Genomic DNA, 21,501 nt, shown 5'->3' on the forward strand with positions numbered 1-21,501 from the left:
GATGCAATTTGTATTTTAATTATCGTAGAGCCTAAAATGTTTAATTTTGAATTATTGGCTGCTTCCAAGTATATATCGTTAATTGGTTTAATATTGTCAATTAATGTAGTTTTTTTATCTATAACTGTCACGCTAGCTCCTGTATCTAACAGTAGCAATGTCGGTTTATCGTTAATTTTTCCTAATATTTCAATTTTATATTTTATTTGTTCATTTATTTTATAGCAACTATATAATACTTGGTTTATTTTATTGGTTATAATACTATTGTTATTCCTGGTATTTTGAGGTTTATCCTTTACAGACCCAGGTGCCTGCAGGAGTTTTAATTTTTTTGGCCATGACAGTTTCTTTTAATATGTCCAACTTTTCCACATCCATAACACGTCGGTATCTGCCTTGGAGTATTCTCGTGTTGATAGTCTTGATACCGATTTTTTTGTTGTGTAAATGTATTTGGTATACTTTGGCTAGTTTGATTGTATGTGAATCTAGGGTTTTGATGGTTCGGATTAAAATATGGTGGGAAATATTGACTTGGAAATTGTTGATTATAAAATTCGCCATTGAAATTAGTTCTATTTGTATAATTTGGTGTATAATTTTGTACTGGTATTTCCCTTTTATCTGTGGTTAATTGTTGAATGTGTTTTTTTTAAATGTTTATCTCTTCATTTAATCTATCTATACTTGAATTTTGTTTTACATCAGTTTTTCTAACCATTTTTGCTAATTCGTATCTTTTTAAATTTTCTGATATTTTAGTTATGTTAGTGTTATCTAATATTTCGATTTTATTGTATATTTCACCTGGTAAGCCCGCCAATATTTTCTCGCAAATTTCTTCCTCTATCATATTTGGATCAATTTTATAGCAAAGTTCCATCATATTTATTATAAATTCATTTAAAGTTTCATTCTCCATTAACTTTCTTTGGTTTAATTGTATTCTAAGTAGTTTATCATTCCCAATATTAGTAAATTTTTCTTTGATTTGTTTTTTTGTCTGGTCCCAGTTTATATTTGGTGTTTTGGTTTTTATTAATTTAAAAAATTTTGATGCCGAATCTTTCAAATATAATGGTAATAACGTAATTTTTTCTGTTTCACCCCAGTTATTTATTATTGCGGCCAAATCAAAATTTTCTATAAAAGAATCAACGTCTTCTCCCATTTTCCCTGAAAAAATTTGTGGTTGATGGATAATTGGTTTAAATTCCATTTTTGATTCCGGTTCGGTTTTATTGTTATAATTATTATTTAATTTCGTCGGTTCTATGCAATTTGTTTGATTTATATTGAAGTTTTTACTATCTATTGTTTTGTCTAGAATAGATGTTGTATCATCGGGAATTAAATTATCTTGATCGTCTTTGTTCTCTAGATTTCCTAAGTTTTCAACTAGTTTATTGGTTAGTATCTGTAACGATTCGTTATTAACTTTAATATTTTCCCGTATGATATTACGTGCTAAATCTCTTAATTGTTCCTGAGTGTGGAGTCTGTTACTATGCCAAATTGTTCATGTAAAATCGTTTGCAGTCTATCTTTCTTTATGTAAGGTAGTTGTCCTAATTTACCGTTAAAAAATATCTCAAATTCGTCTTGTGATAAGGTAGATTCGAAAATATTTAATTGTTTGTTATTTAAATTTTTTATGTTACCCCTAAAATGTTCTATTCGAATTGCGTTACTAGCATTAAATAAAATCTGTACTTGTTCTAATGTCAAATTATTGAGGAATTCTATTAATTCTTCCCTATCAGCTTTCAATAAATTAAAGCTCTGAGAAACCAATTTAATATTTTCTGTATTTAAATTTATAGTTAGATTATTATCGTTATTTTTTAAATACCACATTCCCTTATTTATCTACCATTACTAATTATAAACATGCTATATCTAAATAGATTATCTAGTTCTTAATTTTGTATTTATTTATTTATTTATATTTTACACCGTTTGCTATATATTTTCCCTTATATCTAAATTTTTATCTTAAAGCTTAACATTTATGTTGAGTATAATTACTTAAAAGTCCGTTATTTAAAATTTTATTCTACTTATAACTAAAATTTTCCTTTCAAATCCGTTTATCTTTCTTAAAACTTAAAATTTCTCTTAAAACTTATAATCCGTAACTATTCATCACCACAAAATCCGTTATCCAAACTTAATCTCACTTATTAAAAAAAAAAAAAAAAAAATTTTTCTCTCTCTTAAAACTTAAATTTTCTCTTAAAACCTATAGTCCGTATTAATCATTAAAAAATCCGTTATTCAAACTTTATCTCACTTATTAAAAAAAAAAATTTTCTTTCACTTTTTATTTTATCACTCTTAAAACTTAAATTTTTTCTTAAAACCTATAGTCCATATAAATCACTAAAAAATCCGTTATTCAAACTTTATCTCTCTTAAAACTTAATTTTTCTCTTACAACTTATAATCCGTATTAATCACTAAAAAATCCGTTATTCAAACTTTATCTCTCTTATTAAAAAAAAAAAATTATTTTTCACTTTGTTTATCTCCCTTAAAACTTAATTTTTCTCTTAAAACTTATAATCCATATTAATCACTACAAAATCCGTTATTCAAACTTAATCTCACTTATTAATTAAAATTTTTCTTTCACTCTTTTTTTTTTTTATCTCTCTTAAAACTAAAATTTTCTTTTAAAACGTATATTCAGTATTCATTCCATGAAAATTCTCTTTTCAAAGCTGTATCTCACTTATTATTATATTTTTACTCGTAAAAAAGAAATTACTTAAAATTATAAATTAATTAAAACTGAAACAGACTCCCTGTATTTAAATACAACTGTAATTATAACAGGCTTCGGCGCCTCCACCAATATGCAACGTGGTCGGGAGAACGACCAGTTAAATATAAGATATCCAGTGAGAGTCGTAGGACTCTATAGATATAATTACCGTAGCCAGGGGTAGATATATATATATATATATATATATATATATATATATATATATATAACAGGATCTTAAATATATTTAAATAACTAGGATTCCGTTTCAGTTATCATTAAGTTTTATTATAGATTAAACACTTACAAATAATAATACTCACAAGCTATATAAATTATATTCTATCCAACTATCTGACTGTATCGTAGTTATACGGAGTTCGATGTTTGTTGAGTGTTGAGGTCTAAGGTACACAGTGAACTACCTTACTGCATACATGGTGTGTATTGACCATAGGTCTTACAGTTATGAGTGTGTGTTAATATTATTGTATTGGTCAGCAGTTCATCGTACATAATGTTAAGTGTGTAGACGTTGTACTAGTACATATATATATATTTAGGTATCATGTAACATATTATAATTGTTACATTCTAATGTATCTAATTTTACAAAATCATATTGAGTGTTGCCGCATTTATTTAAAGATGCTTTAAAATTTTCCATTTCTATTATTTATTATAATAAAAATAAAAATCACCATTATAAGATAACGACCCACTTGTTGGGAGTCAAATTACAAAAGATGGTCATAAAAGAAAGTTATGTAAAATGTGTTTAAATAGTTTTGATACAGAAAATAAGTTAAATGAACATAAACATTATAGTGGTAATAATAAAGCTGCTAAAATGATTCTACCAGAACCTTTTAATAAAACTTTAGAATTTGAGAAGTATAATCATTCTTTTAGAATCCCTTTTGAGATTATTGTTGACTATGAATGTACACTCGTACCAATATACACTTGTCAACCAAATGATAAAGAGTCTTTTACAAAATGTTATCAGAAACATATACCTAATAATTTTTGTTACTATATTAAATATAGTAATGGTGATTATAAACCTCCTGTAGTATATTCTGGTCCAAATGTAGCTCAAGAATTTTTAATATGTATGTATGATGAAGAAATAGCTATTTCAGAAATATATGATAAAATAGTTCCTAAGGAATTAATGACTGCAAACCAAAAAAATAATTTTAATAATTCTAATGAATGTCATATATGTGAAAGATTATTAAGTGAATTACCTCCAAGATTAGAGAAAAAATTAAAAATCTTTCACAATGCTATTGAATATTATAAAGAATATAATGATGATGAAAATATTAAAAAATATCAAGATCTAAGGAAAAAATAAATAAAAAATAAAAACATTAATATGAGAAAAGTTTGTGATCATGATCATTTGACAGGAAAATATAGAGGGGCGGCTCATTCTATATGTAATCTTACTTATCAAAATCCTAAATTTATCCCAATTGTATGTCATAATCTTTCAGGTTATGATGCTCATCTATTTATAAAAGAATTTGGGAATGATGACAATGATATAAAATTAATTCCAAATAATGAGGAAAAATATATTTCGTTTTCAAAAATTATAAAACGCACAAAAGTTATCAAAGATGAAGAAACAATATTAACAACAGAATTAAGATTTATTGATTCATTTAAATTTTTACCAAGTTCTTTAGATAAACTAGCAAATAATCTTGAAAAACATTAATTTAAAGAACTTATCCTTATGAGTATATGGATTCTGAAGAAAAATTTAATGAAACATGTTTACCACCTATAGAAAAATTTTATAGTTCTCTCACTGATAAAAATATAACCAAAGAGGAATATGAAAACTCACAAAAAATTTGGAAAGTATTTAATATACAAAATCTTTGTGAATTCACCAGATTATATAATAAGATCGATGTTTTACTATTAACAGATATAATAGAAAATTTTAGAGACATTTCTTTAAAAAATTATAAATTAGATACTCTGTGGTATTACACAACACCAGGATTTGCGTGGGATAGCATGTTAAGAATGACAAATAAAACTAGATTTATTAACAGATATCGATCAAATATTGATGTTTGAATCCGGAATAAGAGGGGGCTTATCTCAATGTAGTCAAAGATATTCTAAAGCAAATAATAAATATATGGGAAAAAAGTTTAATACTCTTAAGGAATCAATATTCTTACAATACTTGGATGCAAATAATCTTTATGGATGGGCAATGAGTAAATATTTACCTACTGGAGATTTCAAATGGATTGATAATATGAATAATTTTGATGTAATGAATATTTCTGATGAATCACCTAAAGGTTATATTTTAGAAGTTGATTTATCTTATCCTAAAGAACTTCATGATCTACATTCAGATTTCCCTTTAGCGCCAGAAAGACATTTTGATGGTGAACAACTCCCAAAATTATTAACAACTTTGTATGATAAGACAAAATATATAATACATTATGAAACGTTAAAATTATATATTAAATTAGGTTTAAAGATAGAAAAAATTCATAGAGTGTTAGAATTTAGTCAATCTCCTTGGTTAAAAGTTTATATTGATTTCAATACTAATCTTAGATCAAAAGCTAAGAATGAGTTTGAAAAAGAATATTTCAAATTAATGAACAATAGTGTTTATGGACGTACTATGATGAATGTTAGAAATCATGTTGATATAAGATTATGTTCTAATGTGTCAAAACTAGACAAATTAATTGTGAGACCAAATTTTGATAGAAGGACAATTTTTACAGAAAATTTAGCTGCAATCCATATGAAAAGAACACAAATAACTTTCAAACAACCAATTTATATAGGAATGTGTGTTTTAGATTTATCTAAATTATTAATGTATGATTTTTATTATAATATACTAAAGAAAAAATATGGAAATAGAGTTAGATTGTTATATACTGATACAGACTCATTAATAATAGAAATAAAAACTGATGATTTCTATCAGGATATGAAAATTAATTTAGATCATTTTGATACATCTGATTATCCAAAAGATAATATTTATGGTTTACCTTTAGTTAACAAAACAGTCTTAGGTAAGTTTAAAGATGAGTTAAATGGAAAAATTATGACAGAATTTATAGGTTTAAGATCTAAATTATATTCACATACAATTTTAGATAGTGAAAAAGAAAATAAAAAAGCTAAAGGTGTTAAAAAAAATGTAGTGGAAAATAAAATATGTTTTAATGACTTTAAGAATTGTTTATTTGATAAAACCCCAAAATATGTTAAACAAAATTTATTTAGAACAAAGAAACATGATATTTTTACTGTAGAACAAAATAAAAAAGCTTTAAGTGCTTATGATGATAAAAGATTTGTTTTGGAAAATGGTATTGATATTTTAGCTTGGGGACATCATAAAACAAATATAGATAGAAATAATTTTGTAAACCATCTTAATACATTAATTAAAAACCAAAATAAAAAAGATTGAAAATATAATTTAATAAAATATTTTGCGATTATATATTGCATTTCAATTTTTAATTATTAATATTATAAGTTTTGCAAAAAATATTTTAATAATTATTGCATTTCAATTGTCTGATCTTTTTGCACATTGTTTTCTTTGTGATCTTTTACTGATGGATTTAAGGACTGTTCCAGGAATGGTACATCTATACTACTAGTGTATACTGTATATATTATAATAATGTGCACTAAAGTACTCACGAATAATATTTTTAATTAGAGCAATATAATTAAAAACATTATTCTTTGATTAAATATGTAATTTAGCCTTTGATTTGAATTTTAAACGTCTGGAAAAATAACATTGTATACATATATTTAGATTTTTAGGTTACAATATTATGAACTATTTATGATAATCAATGTTTATAATCTATAATAAAAAAAAATGTAAACTATAATTGCTTATAAAACAAACTTACCTTGGACATTTGATATTTTTCAACTATCTCCTATTATAGCAACTTATAATGAACCTTGAATGCAATTTTCAATCTTTTGGAACTAAGCCAAAAAATTATTATTTAATTTTAATTGAAAATCTCAAAGCTCTACATGAAAATAAATCAAACTATTTTGAAAAATGTATCACATATATTGTTACGAGAACGACTACTTGGCTTTATGTGGTGCCGATCGGGACCACTTGCCACAGGCCGATGTGTAGAGCGCCCGAAGTTAATCTAGGTAGGCAACTCCTCTCACTTCCCCCCGATACCCCTGATAATGATATGCATAGGCAACCAACTACTCTGAGGGCGGCGGCCGCGTGGACCGACGATTATGTGACAACGGAAAGGAAGCTACCTACTTACATAGGAAACGGGATGGTACAGGCTATATATGGGGACGGGGGGCCCTGTGGTCGATCCGTTTGGTGCAATGACGCAGCAGGGTTTACAACAGTATGGGCACTTAAATTTAACTTAGTCTAATGATGAGGACTGTGCGTGTTGAGATGGATGGAGGTTGAGGTGAACTGGATACTAGAAGGCCTTGGCGGCCTCTCACACACCACGGCGGGTGCTGGCGGACTTACGTGGGCCGGCAAACTCAACAACAGTTGACGTGGTATCGACGGCGGAACACGGAGACCAAAGCTCGTAGCACTCAGTGCGTCGGGTTGCGACTTTGCTAGACGTGTGTAAGGAGGAAATATACAATAATAATGACTCACTTCTGTGTGTTGTGGTGCAGTTTATTTATCAATAAATTTGGCTTTAATAGCGCATGACGAAGTACATTTGGTACAAACTAGCCGCAATGGCAAAAAGAAAAACAAAATTAATGCCGTACTGGCGATTAACAAAAAGGAAAATTGTGCAAAAATGACAACAGAAAAACACAAAGTGTTGCTTTAATAGCGAACACACGCCAACTACGGACAACGACAGAAAAACAAAATATGATAAACGAACGATATATACAAAGACATCAGACATAGAATACAATAACCGATTAAAACAAAGACAATATACATTTTTAATTACACAACAATATTTACATAAATGAGGATGGTGGCTCGACCGTGCGCGGACTACCTGAAACCTTATCGCACCAAGGCGGCCAGCCGCGCGAATAGTCACTGTGGCGCAAACATATATTAAATGATAAAATAAACATTTGACGAAAAATTTAAATAGTTACTTACAATTAATACAATTAATAAATAAATAAAAAAAATACAGTTTTCGAATAACAATAATATAAGGAAATATTTGTAAGAATATTAGTGGGGCGACAATACAAAACGTAGGTGCCATTTGCATTTTTGTCAAAATCAAGTTCTACATTGAAATAATTTGTGTATTTGTTAATTTACGTGAGAATATTAAGATCTAAATTCAAAAACTTACAATCAATAAATTTGACTTTTCGGTAAAGTTGTCTAGATCTAATTGGTCTGGGTGTTTTATTTATTATTGTAGGATCAGGATTTTGATTTGCACATACTGTTTCAGTATTTTCATTTATTTGTTTAGCAGATGTAAGTGATATAGAATTATTCGTGGGTCTCAGTATTTTATCAATGAGTAATTTATCATTGTGTTTCTTCAAATGACCAAATAGTTCCGTCATCGAGCTCTAAATTATGTATATTGCAACTAATGGTTTTGATAATTTTACTCTTTTGCCATTTATTGTTATTATTTCTATAATATCTAGCTAAAACATTATTGACTGTATGATACGTTCCAATTACCACCATGTTTATTTATCGTTCAATAACCACTTCAATTGTATTCCGCATTAACGCGTCAAATTGTAAACGTGTTAATCGACCTAACATATTACGATACATAAAAAGAAATTTATTTAATTGAGATTGTACAGTCGAGCATTGTTTAAAGAAATTGTTTTAACTGCCGATTCTGCACAACCGTTTGATTCTGGGTTATACGCTTTATGCCTATAGATTTTTGCAATATGCTTGAAATTCAATACATGTGATACATTTTGCGCTGTCCGATGTAATTGTGTTATGGAATACCAAATCTTTCTATAGTTTCTAAAAATGTTTGAATAACATGTAACACATCACAGCATTTTTGGTGTATTATTATAATTATAAACAGTCCCCGAGCATACCTTTGTCCCTATTATACACAGTTGCGTTTACCTACCTAGGTACAATAGTCATTATAAACAACTTATATCGCGCACTAATGCAGTAATGATCGTAGTATTATATAATTATAGTCCCTCGACCCCTCTTTATGAAGTCTTCGACGTTGACACGCCGCTACATCAGGCCGTGAGGCCGTCCGTTACCGTTCGGCACGATCTGCCAGATCAACTTGTCCCCCGAAATTATATGATTGTATGAAAATCCACAATAGCAACACACTGACCTTCCCCACTTTGCACATGTACAAAGCGCCGACACCAGTCATCTGCCAAGTTACGTCTCCGTCCTCCGACGAGGCGACGACTCCACACTATTTTTGCGACCGCTGAAATTGCTGAATGTGTTCAACTGTCACGTCTCCGGCACTTCGATCCAAACCTCGTGGTCAATCCACGCATCCAACATCATCATACTCAACGTTATATTTTGTTTGTCGATTTGTCAAACCTCACACCATGATGGGCTAGGGCAATAACGATGGGCCCATTGGGGGCGAAGCCACCAATTCATACACGCCGTTCAATCTAGCATCGTCAAAGTCGTAATATGAATTTCCCTTGTCCCCTCCCCCCCCCCCCCCTTCAAAAGCACAATTATAGGCTTCTCAAGATTTGGGTCACTTTCTTCTCATTTGTCCCCGAGCTGTCACAAGCTTCTCACAATTCGGCATTTTATTTATAACAAAAAATATCGTTAAAAAATACCATGAGGTACGCTCCCGACCACGAGCAATGTGGTACGTGGACTCCCTTGAGCCAGGATAATAAATCTATTATTTAATATGGTCACGTGGGATTCAGTTTCATTATAATTACTAATGAACTCATGTTTTATATTATATTGTCTTGTTACGAGTTTCTTATTTTATCTATCTCCAAAAACTATCTCCTTAACTAAATAAATGCTGAATAAATAATATAATTTATAATTGTATAGATATACAAAAAAATGGCGAAAATTTTGATAAAGTTCATGAAAATTTTGGTAAGTATATGTTATCAGTTATTTATAGTGTTGTATTTAATTAACGATCAAATTATTGTGAGGGTGAAAATATGTAGTTATTAGATAGTTATAAAAATATTTTTGGACTGCTATTATGTACGAATGTTCCTATTATTTCATTAATGTTAATTTATAATTATGTTCCTACGTGGTATTATAAATCGTAAAATATAAATATTTATTATATATTTCCATATTATTATCAAAGGATTCTACACTATCGTAGTAATATTTAAAGTCCTACAAGTCTTCTACACTCGTTCCAGTTGTTCAGTTAAGTTATACATATATAGCTAACTTGTTATGATATATTTATATGTGATATTAAGATCCTAATTGCTAAATACATTTAGCTCTTCGTGCAGTTTTAAGTTCTATATTTGCTTTTGGGTATCTGTTGTTGTTGAATCTTATTGTTCTAACCATGTCTTTAAAAGAGATTTAAGTCCATTTAATATCAGTTATAAGTTCAAATAATCGGGTTTTTGTTACTCTGGCATATGTTTATATCATATCACGGCACTCAACGCTATTGAGTTATGATACATACCTAACTACATTTTCCTTTTAATTTGATTATAAATTTAATTGGAATCGTAGTTGGATATCATTGAATTATCGAGACAAGTAGCAACGATTTTGAAATATCCACTCCATTCATCGAGTGAGAGTCATATTGGTTAGGTTTATTTAATCCTTTACTGAAAACTGAGTGTCATATTTCAATGCATTAAGTATCATTAATATTTTAAATTTAATTTTGCATTGTTTGTTGTGGTATTACGTGCACAAATGTACCTTAAGTCGACTAGACTGAAATAAAAAAGGGGGAAGTGGATATCACTCTACTGTACAGTAAGGTTACAAGTGGGTTACTGTAATGAATGGAATTAAATTTGAATTCAATGATATTATATCATTGTAAACAAAAAACGATTCTGGTTGGAGACTTAAATTAAATTAAATATTTATAAAAATTAAATACTTTAACTTAAATCTTAGATTTAAAAAGAAAATTTTTTATGAATTTCTAGCTTAAAATAATTTGCGAATTTTCGTGATTTTTACGTATGTTGTCAAAATTCAAACTTAGAATGCTTGAAAAAAAAAACCTTGTATTAAATTTTCAAGCTTATCTACCTAACAAATAAATTTTTATCGATATTAATTTAAAAAAAAAACTAATAATGATCGAAAATTGCATATGCTAATAAAATAGATCAACTTAAGTCTAAAATCTTTGAAACTTGCATGGTGGATAGAATATACTTATATAAACATTTAGCGAAAATTTCCTGTTTCTATGGTCATTTTTTTAAAAATTATGTACATCAAAAACTAAAATAATTTTGTTGAAAACTGATAATGCGTAAAATTTCCCGTTTTCGTCTTAATTTTTAGTTTGTTTATCCTGATTATTTAGAAAAATATTGAGTATTTTTTACTTTTGACCCCCCCCCCCCTCTAGATTCACTTTCTGATCGAACGAGATACTGAAGTCGAAAATCGAAGCACTTTTACTGCCCCAAAACGTGATTACAGACACAAAAAAAAAAAAACACACACACATCATAGTAAAATCAATACATTCCTCACTCCGCTAAGAATCTAAAATAATAACAAACTAGGATTTATGTGAAATATTAATGTTTTTTATTAATTTATAGAGAATCAGTACCATCGTACTATCAATGGTATTGAATATGATTATGGTAAGTATATATTACTTTGGTAGACAACAGTAAATTATATATTACATACCTTATGGTAACCAGAATAGTTTGTCTTTCCTTCTCCTGGAGAATCACTATATAGTGTTACGGCAAACCCGAGATTCCAAGCCATGAGTTTAATTAGTTGGTTCATACTTTCTTATCCGGTTTTGAGGATTGAACGTCTGTCTAACAACCCGGCCTCTGAAAAATTGCACTTGTTGTGTATTTCCTAACTAAGCCTCGGAACTACGATGATATAAATGGTAAAACTCTGACACTGTCAAAATAATGACACAAAATCCTTTTCGAGTCATTATAGATAGTTATATAAAACAAAATAATGACCAATAAAGTAGTTACAATACGGTAACATAACGGTTACAGTTGTTACGAATCTCCAAGGAGGTCCGTGCACAAATAAAATAACAAATAAATATTTTGGTTAGATATTCGATCTATTGTCAAATATTGAGTTTCATACTTATTTGTATCACGCTAAAGTAATAATTTAAATGTAACTATAAATAATATGTATATTGTAATTACGAATACAAGTACAGAAGAACCTCGATTATCCGAACTAATTGGGACCACACCTAGTTCAGATAATAAAAATAAAAATAAATATTTATACAGAGTATAACAGAAAGACGTGACAAAAAATAAATAAATTATACTAATTAAACGTATGACAAATATTGTTAATACAAAATTCTGTATTGAATACTTAGAAATAAGTATTTAAAAAAGTATTCCGAATAATGTATACGCAATAATACCCAAATCTGACTAATAATAATCTGCAACCGGATATTTTCAGTATTGACGTTTGGATACATGAACTGAAATGAAATAACATACGGGTAATAGAGGGTTTGTATAACAGAGGTTCGGATAATAGAGGTTCCACTGTATATGGAGCTGATTAGAATGCAACATAAAAACAATAATAATCTGAGATAAATGAAAAGTAAAATTAATTATAATTTATAGAGTCATTAAGAAATTTTCTTAATTTTCCTGATGAGCGATTTTTCGAAGATTATTGTAAGTATACATTACTAGTTGTATATATATATATATATATATATATATATATATATATATGTTATTTTTATATATTATATCTATATTACCTACCCTGTTATAATATTACATTTGGCTTTAAGAGGACGCTACACTTGCATGTGTTGTCTCCGTCTTACAAATGTAAAACATTGGAAAACAGTTTTGCGTGGTAAAGAACCACTCAAGCTGTAATACAAGTTAAGCAACCAAATTTTCACACAATAAAAAGAATATTTACTGTGCAACGTTGTTTTTAATTTGTAGATACCACAAATAAGAAAAAAGTTCTTATTATTAAGAGGTCATTATTTTCGAGTTTTTTAATTTTAAATAACTTTTTTTTTAGTTCCGATATCGAAAAAATATTTTAAATTTTCCTCTTAATTGTGTGAAAATTTGGATGCTTAGCTTGGATTACAGCTTGAGCGATTCTTTACCGCACAAAACAGTTTTTGCAATGTTTTACATTAGTAAGACGGAATAAACACGTCATGCAAGTGTAGGGTCCTCATAAGCCACGGTTTATATTCATTTTAGGTTTTTGTGTATTCTTGTATGGGCTGATATCGAATCTCATAGTTCTAGTCATATATTTAGGATATATTTCAGTATTTTTTAATGAAGTCGAGTTATATAATATAAAAAGCCACATGTAACTGTTGGTAATAACTATAGTATTTATTTGAATAATAATATATATTCCGTTACATTAATGCCGAGATTTTATCACAATGATATTTCTTGTCGCAATGACAACACACATATGATATTAAATATTGTTTACAAAAAAACAAAGACAATAAATATGGGTGTATAGTGTGTACTGTGTATACAACAATAATACACAGACTATATCTATACTAACTAGATAAGGTACTCATATATTATTTACATAGTTATCAGTGAAGCTCGCACGGGGATGATCGCCATTTTGTTGGTTGGCAAAACATTGGTAGGCATACATAAAATGTATAAAGAATAATTAATAAAATTAAAAAATTTTTTAAAGTTGAAATAAAATAATGATGACAAAATGATCTATAAAAAATATTTTCGTTTTATTACAAACAACAATTCAAGAAATAATAAAATACATAATATCTCCCGAAATAATGGTGATATTGAAATTCTGGTTTTGTAATAAGACTCACAGGGATAAGAACTACAATTATTTCATATTTTAATTTATTTTAATGTTTTGGTAAAAAAGTTAAAAAATATATTTTTATATTTAATTATTTCCAAAAAAGTTAAAGATAGTCATTTTGTAGAGTTTATTTTTCTGAAAATATTGACGTTTTGAAATTATGTTTTCATTAATTTTCTGATTTTTAATATTTTTTTAGTTTCGAGAAAAATTGCGAATTATTTAACACCATAATGTTATCAAACATGTGACTCACCGCATTGCGCGCATTCCTATACGGCCGGCAGAATACTTTCCGTGTTCCTAATAGTTATAAATTTATAATCATATTTTATTTCTTCAAAACTAGAAAAAGTATTAAAAATCAGGAAATCAATGAAAATAAAATTTTGAAACGTCAATATTTTCAGAAAAATAAACTCTATAGAAAAGCTATCATTAATTTTTTTTGGAAATAATTAAATAAAAAAATATATTAGGTATTTAATTTTTTTACAAAAACATTAAAATAAATTTAAAAATAAAATAATTGTAGTTCTTCTCCATATGAATCTTATTATAAAACAAGAATTTTGATATCTCCATTATTTCGTGACATATCGAAATGAGTAAATCCTCGCGGGGAACCCTGCAGTATAATAAATTATTATGAATTGTGCTTTTTTCAAAACTTTGCACTTTATAGTATTATTTACAATTATATACTACCTATTAATTACTATTATATACATTATGATATATCTACTCAATCGTTTCCGACTTGACCGAGTAAAGTTCCGTACTTACGTAGGATACATACTACATTTTAAAAACTTATTTATTTTTAATTTGTTTTCAAATTTACGGTTGTAAATGTTATTATATTCCATCATGCTAGTACCCTAAATAAATATTTTTTTCATTTTGAAACCTATACATAATAAACAGCACTATCTAAACATAATATCCATATAAATGTTTCCGCTATAAATCAATACAGTAATTGAATGTTAGTATTTTACATAGGTTAGGTATGTAAAAATTAATATAATATTAGGAACTATTTTGAATTCAGATTTTAGTCGACATAATTTGGTTAGTAAATTTTCTGTTACTGCGATAACTAATAATATTATCTTGTAAACATCGTCTGCTTTGCACGTACTACTGTAGTAGTCCGTGCTGCTTTGTAAATGGTGGCCGACTTCGATAATACGAAGGAGACGGCTATCAAGGTGTTGAATATATATACAATATATATGTGGTCCTGTTCAGGCAATGTGAACCACGCTGTTTTTTTTACTAACTAATGATATAGTTAAATCATTCAATAGAATAAAAAAAAGTGAAAATTCTAAAAAATAAAAAAGCTTGTCCTGTCAGTGGTGAATAATTTAAAAGTGCTTGGCAGAGAAAAGGTTGTCTTTAACCTTCTGGGTGTTCCGACGTCACTATTATACTGTATTGTTTCATCATCATCAGTTATAAACTGTTTGAACAGTTATCCATTTTGACTAGAGTTTAAAATAAAATACTTCATACTTTTTATCCCACCATCAAGACAAAAAAAAATCTTACTAGTTAGTAACTACTAGTAGAAGTACTAGTTATATATTAGGTACATATGCAGCCATCCATTTATTCTTTTTGCTTTCGTCATTAGAAAACCTAATAAAGTTTAAAAATAGGGATTACTAAACATTAAAATGATACTATGTACTAACTTATAGAATTTTCTTTCATTCGTTTTATCAAATTCAACCAAACTTACTAAACATTTCCTGGGCATAATATAACAATTAAACACATAATTTTCTTATATTTTCATATATTTTGTGACTTAAATAAGTACTAATGTAGTATAAGCATAGACAATAGATTTTAAGTTAAAGTACAAAGTACAAAGTAGTGGGTAAAAATTAATTGTTAATTATTATTTATACAGCGCTCTGGCTCTCGTCCAATCGTTCGAACTGCTACTATTGCCCGTCTATTAGTATAAGGTATATGATTATAGAAAATCTCAATGGTGTGTTTTTTCTTTTTGCACGAACTACTTATAAAGTGAATTGTTTAAGTGATCTGTTCATCACTGAAAATTGAGCATCATACTTCATTGCATCAGGCTAAATTAATAAATGAAATATTATTTTCTATTCTTGTGTTGTAATTAAGTACTCGGTACAAAAATTACGTGTAGTTGATAGTGCTGTGATTTACGAATAATATACGAAACTTTTTTGCAGTTCATAGTTTTCAGTCTACGAATACTTTTGATGTGATAATAAATGCCATAGGTACGTAAGAATACTTAACTAGTTATTCATATATTGTTATATTTAAATATTTTGTAATGTATACTGTGCTTATATATTTATTACAATAAATCTTCCAAATACAAATACGTACATATTCATCATGAAATCAAATATGGCGTATTAGTGACAACACCAACACGTTGAGCGATATCTAGATTATTACAATGTAAATTCATAGCAATTGGCTATAACATAAGTATATTATTATATTTGAATATTTGAATAGAACATTATATTTATTTCTGCATCGGAGAAAAGGGAAATAATGATAATCCTACTTACATCAAGCACATATGATAAATTGCATTATTCTCAGTGGCGCCGATGTCAATTTCAAATTGATGGTTATGCATAACGATAAAATCTGTGATTGGTAGTAACCACCACCATTTTCCCCCAAATAGACCCGTGGGGGCAATGATATACCCACACGCAACACGCTTATTTATAGCTGTCACGATCACAAAATAATAATTACAATGTTTGACTTGATTTTTCATATATATTATTTTAAAACACAAACAAACTAAAAATAGTGATTATAGTACTAATATAGTTGTCCATCACTTAGGTATTCGTTTACATAGTTTTATTTAAAAATTAAGTCCATTTAGTATTTACCAAATGCCTTATGTTATTGGAAATAACATTGAACAAAGAATACAGTTAACTTTTTACTATACGTACATCATACAATGTAAACAGTTTTCTCTATTCATACTAGGAGAATAAGACTACCAATCATGATGAACTTTACTTCCATCCTGGACAGTTGCACTTTACCACAAATTAGTAAATCGAAGACCGAATCACGAGGGAATGATTTAACTGCTAAAAATCTTCTGGCATTGGTTGACATGGGTCCAAAGTATAAAAGTATTGTTTTAGTTCTAACAGAATAGTTTCATATCTTGCTAGTATAGCTGAATCATTTTTCGATACTAAATTTGAAAAAATTAACAATAAGTTTTCGATGCAAATTAAAATGTTGTTTAATAAATAATAACTCAAATTAAAAATTTAAATTCATATCTGTAGTTGTATTTTTTTCTAAGAACCTAATAATAATAATTTATTCTATCATTATTTTGAGCTATTCTACTATAAATATAATGATCAGACAATCTATCGATCTTGAAAGGGGAAATTATGTAGTTCGAAGGTAGTTGTAAAAATAGTAGGCTGTGCTTACTGCCTAGTAAATTTTAATGCATAGTTATGCATATCTACGTAGTATAACGCATTGTAAAATACAGAATATATAATATATTATGTACATCGTTCCCTATTACTATTAAAAGATTAAACTTCATCGTAAAAATATTACAAGCGCCACAATTCATTCATCTTCCTTCCTTTTTAGTCTTAACCATTTATAATATTATTTGTTGATGATATTTATAAGGTAATGCAGCAGTGAATAATATCTTATGTATATGTTATATTAGACGTTAATACATCCGGTGGTAAGTTATTTTTATGATCATAATTACATGCTAAAATTGCAAATCATTTACTATTCATGTTTGTTATTTATTACTGTGTAAATATAAAATGTATCATTTAAAAATTAACAATAAATACTTTTTAAGCATAATTGGAACTAATAATTAAAAAAATTTCAGAACTATTAACAACTTTTATCAATAAATATCGGTCTGAGGAAAATGGTATGTAAATATTTTGTAGCATGTATAAATATATATATATAAATATATATACAAATAGTATGTAAAAATAACTAACAAGATACAAAATAATGTTGCCTAAAAATTTCTCTAATAATTTTTTTAGTATATATTATAATATTAGGGATCGGATGTTAATGAAATTGCATATTTTTTCTATTTATCCAATTTAATGTTAATCTAGGTACAAATTTAATTCATGTTCAACACTGAATCAAATAATACTATTTTTATTTTGCATATTTAATGGTTTTGTATTTTAATTGTCTATTTTGAGATTTTAAGAATAAAAATGCATATTTCAATTCATTAAAAAAAAAAAAACAATTAAAATTAACAAGCAATACGATTTATTCCAAAATTTGTATATCTATATATAAGCTTAATAGGTGGTAACTACAATCTACCACGCATTGACGTAAAATATAAATGTTTCATTATCGTGTTTGTTCGGGACTAGGTTCGGTACTTTATTCATTACATATCTAACGTATTATAATAATAATATAATTTTGTATACGGCAATGACTGGACAATGTATTAGTAGGACTTTAATTATTGTCGTGTCGGTCGAAACGTGTATTATATATATATTTTAAAAAGCGGGTAAATCGTGGATGTCACTCTGCTGTACAAGTGGGTTAGGTACAGTAATGGATGGAATTAAATTTGAATCATTATATCAATTTGATATCAAATTGTATCATTTTAAACGAAAAACGATTCTGAGCGGAGACGGTTTATCTGTCTAGGACAGTGGTTCTCAACCTTTTTATAGATGCGTATCACATACACACCTTGAAAATGTTTGTATACCACTTAACCAAATAACGTTTTTGTTGCTCACCAAAAATATAAACGTTATTTTTCATGTTTGGAATGTTATTTCTCTAGGAACTACAAAACTATGATTGTTTAAACGTTTAATGCACAATTAATGGAAAACTAAGTAGGTATTTACAATTATTATTTATATCAAATAAAGCCAATAATATTTTACACGAATAATGATCAATTTCAGTTTTTTCATGAAACGAGATTTTCTAAGCGTACTACACATGAAACATTCCACGTACCACAGGTTGAGAAACGCTGGTCTAGGATATATTATTGATTATTAAAAATTTTCAAATCTTAGATTTAAAAAGAAAAATTCTTATGAATTTCTAGCTTAAAATAATTTTCGAATTTTCGTGATTTTTACGTATGTTGTCAAAATTCAAATTTTGAATGATTATAAAAAAAAATTGTGACTATATATTTCTTTTATTTTTCAACTACTATTGTAAAAATATGTTAGAAGCCTTGTATTTAATTTTCAAATCTTAGATCTAAAAATAAAAACTTTTATTAATTTCTATTTAAGATAATTTGAACATTGCCGAAATAAAAATTAAAATGTCATTTAACAGCTCAAAACAAACCAAAATATTTTGAAAAGTGTATAAAATATAGAAAATGCCTATTAAGCATTCAGTGAATATTTCAAGTACATGCGGTCATTTGTTTTAGAGTTACACCAAAATAAGTAAATCGCTAAATGTGAAATCCAGTGAAAATCCAATGTTGTAAAAATTTAAATTTCAAACGCTCATAAAAAATTAATTTGAATTTCTGGTGGACATTTTTTTTGTGAAAATGATTGACAAACTTGTAAGAAATCTTCTATTAAATGTTCAAATCTTATGAGAACATTTTTTATGAATTTCTAGCTTAAAATCAATAATTTGTGAATTTTTGTGATTTTTACTTATTTTGTCAAAATTCAAACTTTGAATGCTTATAAAAAAAATTGTGACTATGAATTTATTTTATTTTTCAACTGCTATTGTAACAATATGTTAGGAAACTTGTATTCAATTTTTTATCGATATTAATTTTAAAAAAACTAATAATGATCGAAAATTGCATATATGAATAGTTCAATTTAAGTCGAAATTTTTTGAAAATTGCTACATAAAATGGATAGAATATACTTTTATAAACATTTGGTGAAAATTTCATGCATCTATGGTAGTTTTTTTTAAAAGTTACATTAAAAACCAAAAACGATTTTGTCAAAAATTGATTGTATGTAAAAATTCACGTTTTTTCCTTAATTTTTAGTTTGTTTATCCCAATTATTAAGAAAAATATTGAGTATTTTTTACTTTTGACCCCCCCCCCCTAGATTCACTTTCTGATCGAACGAGGTACTGAAGTCAAAAATTGAAGCACTTTTACTGCCGCAAAACGTGATGACAGACACAAAAAAAATTAAAAAATTAAAAATAAAACACACAAAATGGTAAAATTAATACGTTCTCGCTCCACTCAGAATCTAAAAATGTATTTTGGATTGTAATAAAACCAAATAATAAATTGCCTAAGAATACATATTTTTAAATTTTTAGCGCATAGTTTGTAGTTTTTTAGTGCATAAATACATTCATATTACAGTAGTTTTTAGTACATAAACAACATCCGAGCCCTAAATACAATCTATGCTCTAAAAACATGAATCTGTACAAAAATTAAATTATTCATCTTAAAATAAATATATTTGATTCGATTACACTGATATTTGTTTTATTTTTTAAAAGTTTTACAATATCCTAGAGAAGTTTTCGAATATTGTGATCATTATAGGCTGGATTTGGATTGGTTATGTTAGGTTACCTAACCTAACCTTGTCTAGTAAGTTATATTATAAAACTACCATTGATTTATTTATCACCACACGTAATTCTATATATTTGTAGGTGATGTTGATTAGATTATAAAGGTAAAAAATACCAGTACAAGGCATAGGTATGCATACTATATACGTAAATCATAATAATACTATAAAATGTTTAATATTAACCAACAAGTTGATTAATGTATAGCTGTATAGCTAATGTATACTTATTATTACACAACATACATGTACAATGTATATCTCAAGGTAATAATTATGGTCATATTGTGTAAAAATATCAGAATTGTAAGGCTTATACCAATTAATAGAATATCTAATAACATAATTAAATTCAATAAAGTTACTAAATTTCTAAAATTCTAAAAATAAATAAATATATAATTAAAAATTCTCACCCTACAACTCATACATAATAGAGTATCTTATATATGTATGGTATATACACAATTAAACTATTAATTTGTCCTACAATACATTAAAAACTAAATTATTTCAAATTTTTATTTCATTTAGATTTTCAGGTAAAGTTCAACCTCATCGTAATTTTGTTTTAATTCAATTGTATTGATATAACACGTCATATAAATAAGTTGGTAAATTATATTGTTACACACCTTAACTTTAAAGAATTATCTAAATGCATTTACCTATAATACATAATTATAAATATAATATAATAATATATAATATGCATTATTTTTTTTTTTTTTTAATTTTGTAGTAAAAAAAAAACCTAACCTAACCTAACCAGAATAAATCAGTTCACACAACCTTTACCCTCAGACATACACTTTGTCCTGACGTAGCTCTATACGGCCATCCGATTCCATAATCTCCAAAAATCAAATACCTCGGCCTTACTCTTGATCAAAGATTAACGAGGGCTCATCGCATCAGATCTAAAAGATTAGCATTGAATCATCGTCTTCACTTGCTTAAACCTTTACTATGCAATAATCAATACACCTCTACTAAAACTA

General features: G+C 27.4%; 1 protein-coding gene across 1 annotated transcript in view; it reads left to right on the plus strand.

Annotated features, from left to right (window-relative positions):
* LOC107171438 (uncharacterized) overlaps positions 1-21,208 on the plus strand; it is a 39,985-nt gene extending 18,777 nt beyond the window's left edge. Inside the window, exons 4-12 of the mRNA XM_089221850.1 lie at positions 9,858-9,905; positions 11,594-11,638; positions 12,635-12,688; positions 16,082-16,132; positions 17,602-17,619; positions 17,779-17,823; positions 20,424-20,517; positions 20,583-20,631; positions 21,035-21,208. Of these exons, the coding sequence (XP_089077976.1) occupies positions 9,858-9,905; positions 11,594-11,638; positions 12,635-12,688; positions 16,082-16,132; positions 17,602-17,619; positions 17,779-17,823; positions 20,424-20,494 (332 nt within the window). The 3' untranslated portion in view covers positions 20,495-20,517; positions 20,583-20,631; positions 21,035-21,208. The remainder of the gene's footprint in view (positions 1-9,857; positions 9,906-11,593; positions 11,639-12,634; positions 12,689-16,081; positions 16,133-17,601; positions 17,620-17,778; positions 17,824-20,423; positions 20,518-20,582; positions 20,632-21,034) is intronic.
* Positions 21,209-21,501: the final 293 nt, after the last annotated feature.

Source organism: Diuraphis noxia, unplaced genomic scaffold, assembly GCF_037042655.1.
Source record: "Diuraphis noxia isolate RWA-SAM2 unplaced genomic scaffold, SU_Dnox_SAM2 contig0003, whole genome shotgun sequence".
Taxonomy (NCBI): Eukaryota; Metazoa; Arthropoda; class Insecta; order Hemiptera; family Aphididae; genus Diuraphis; species Diuraphis noxia.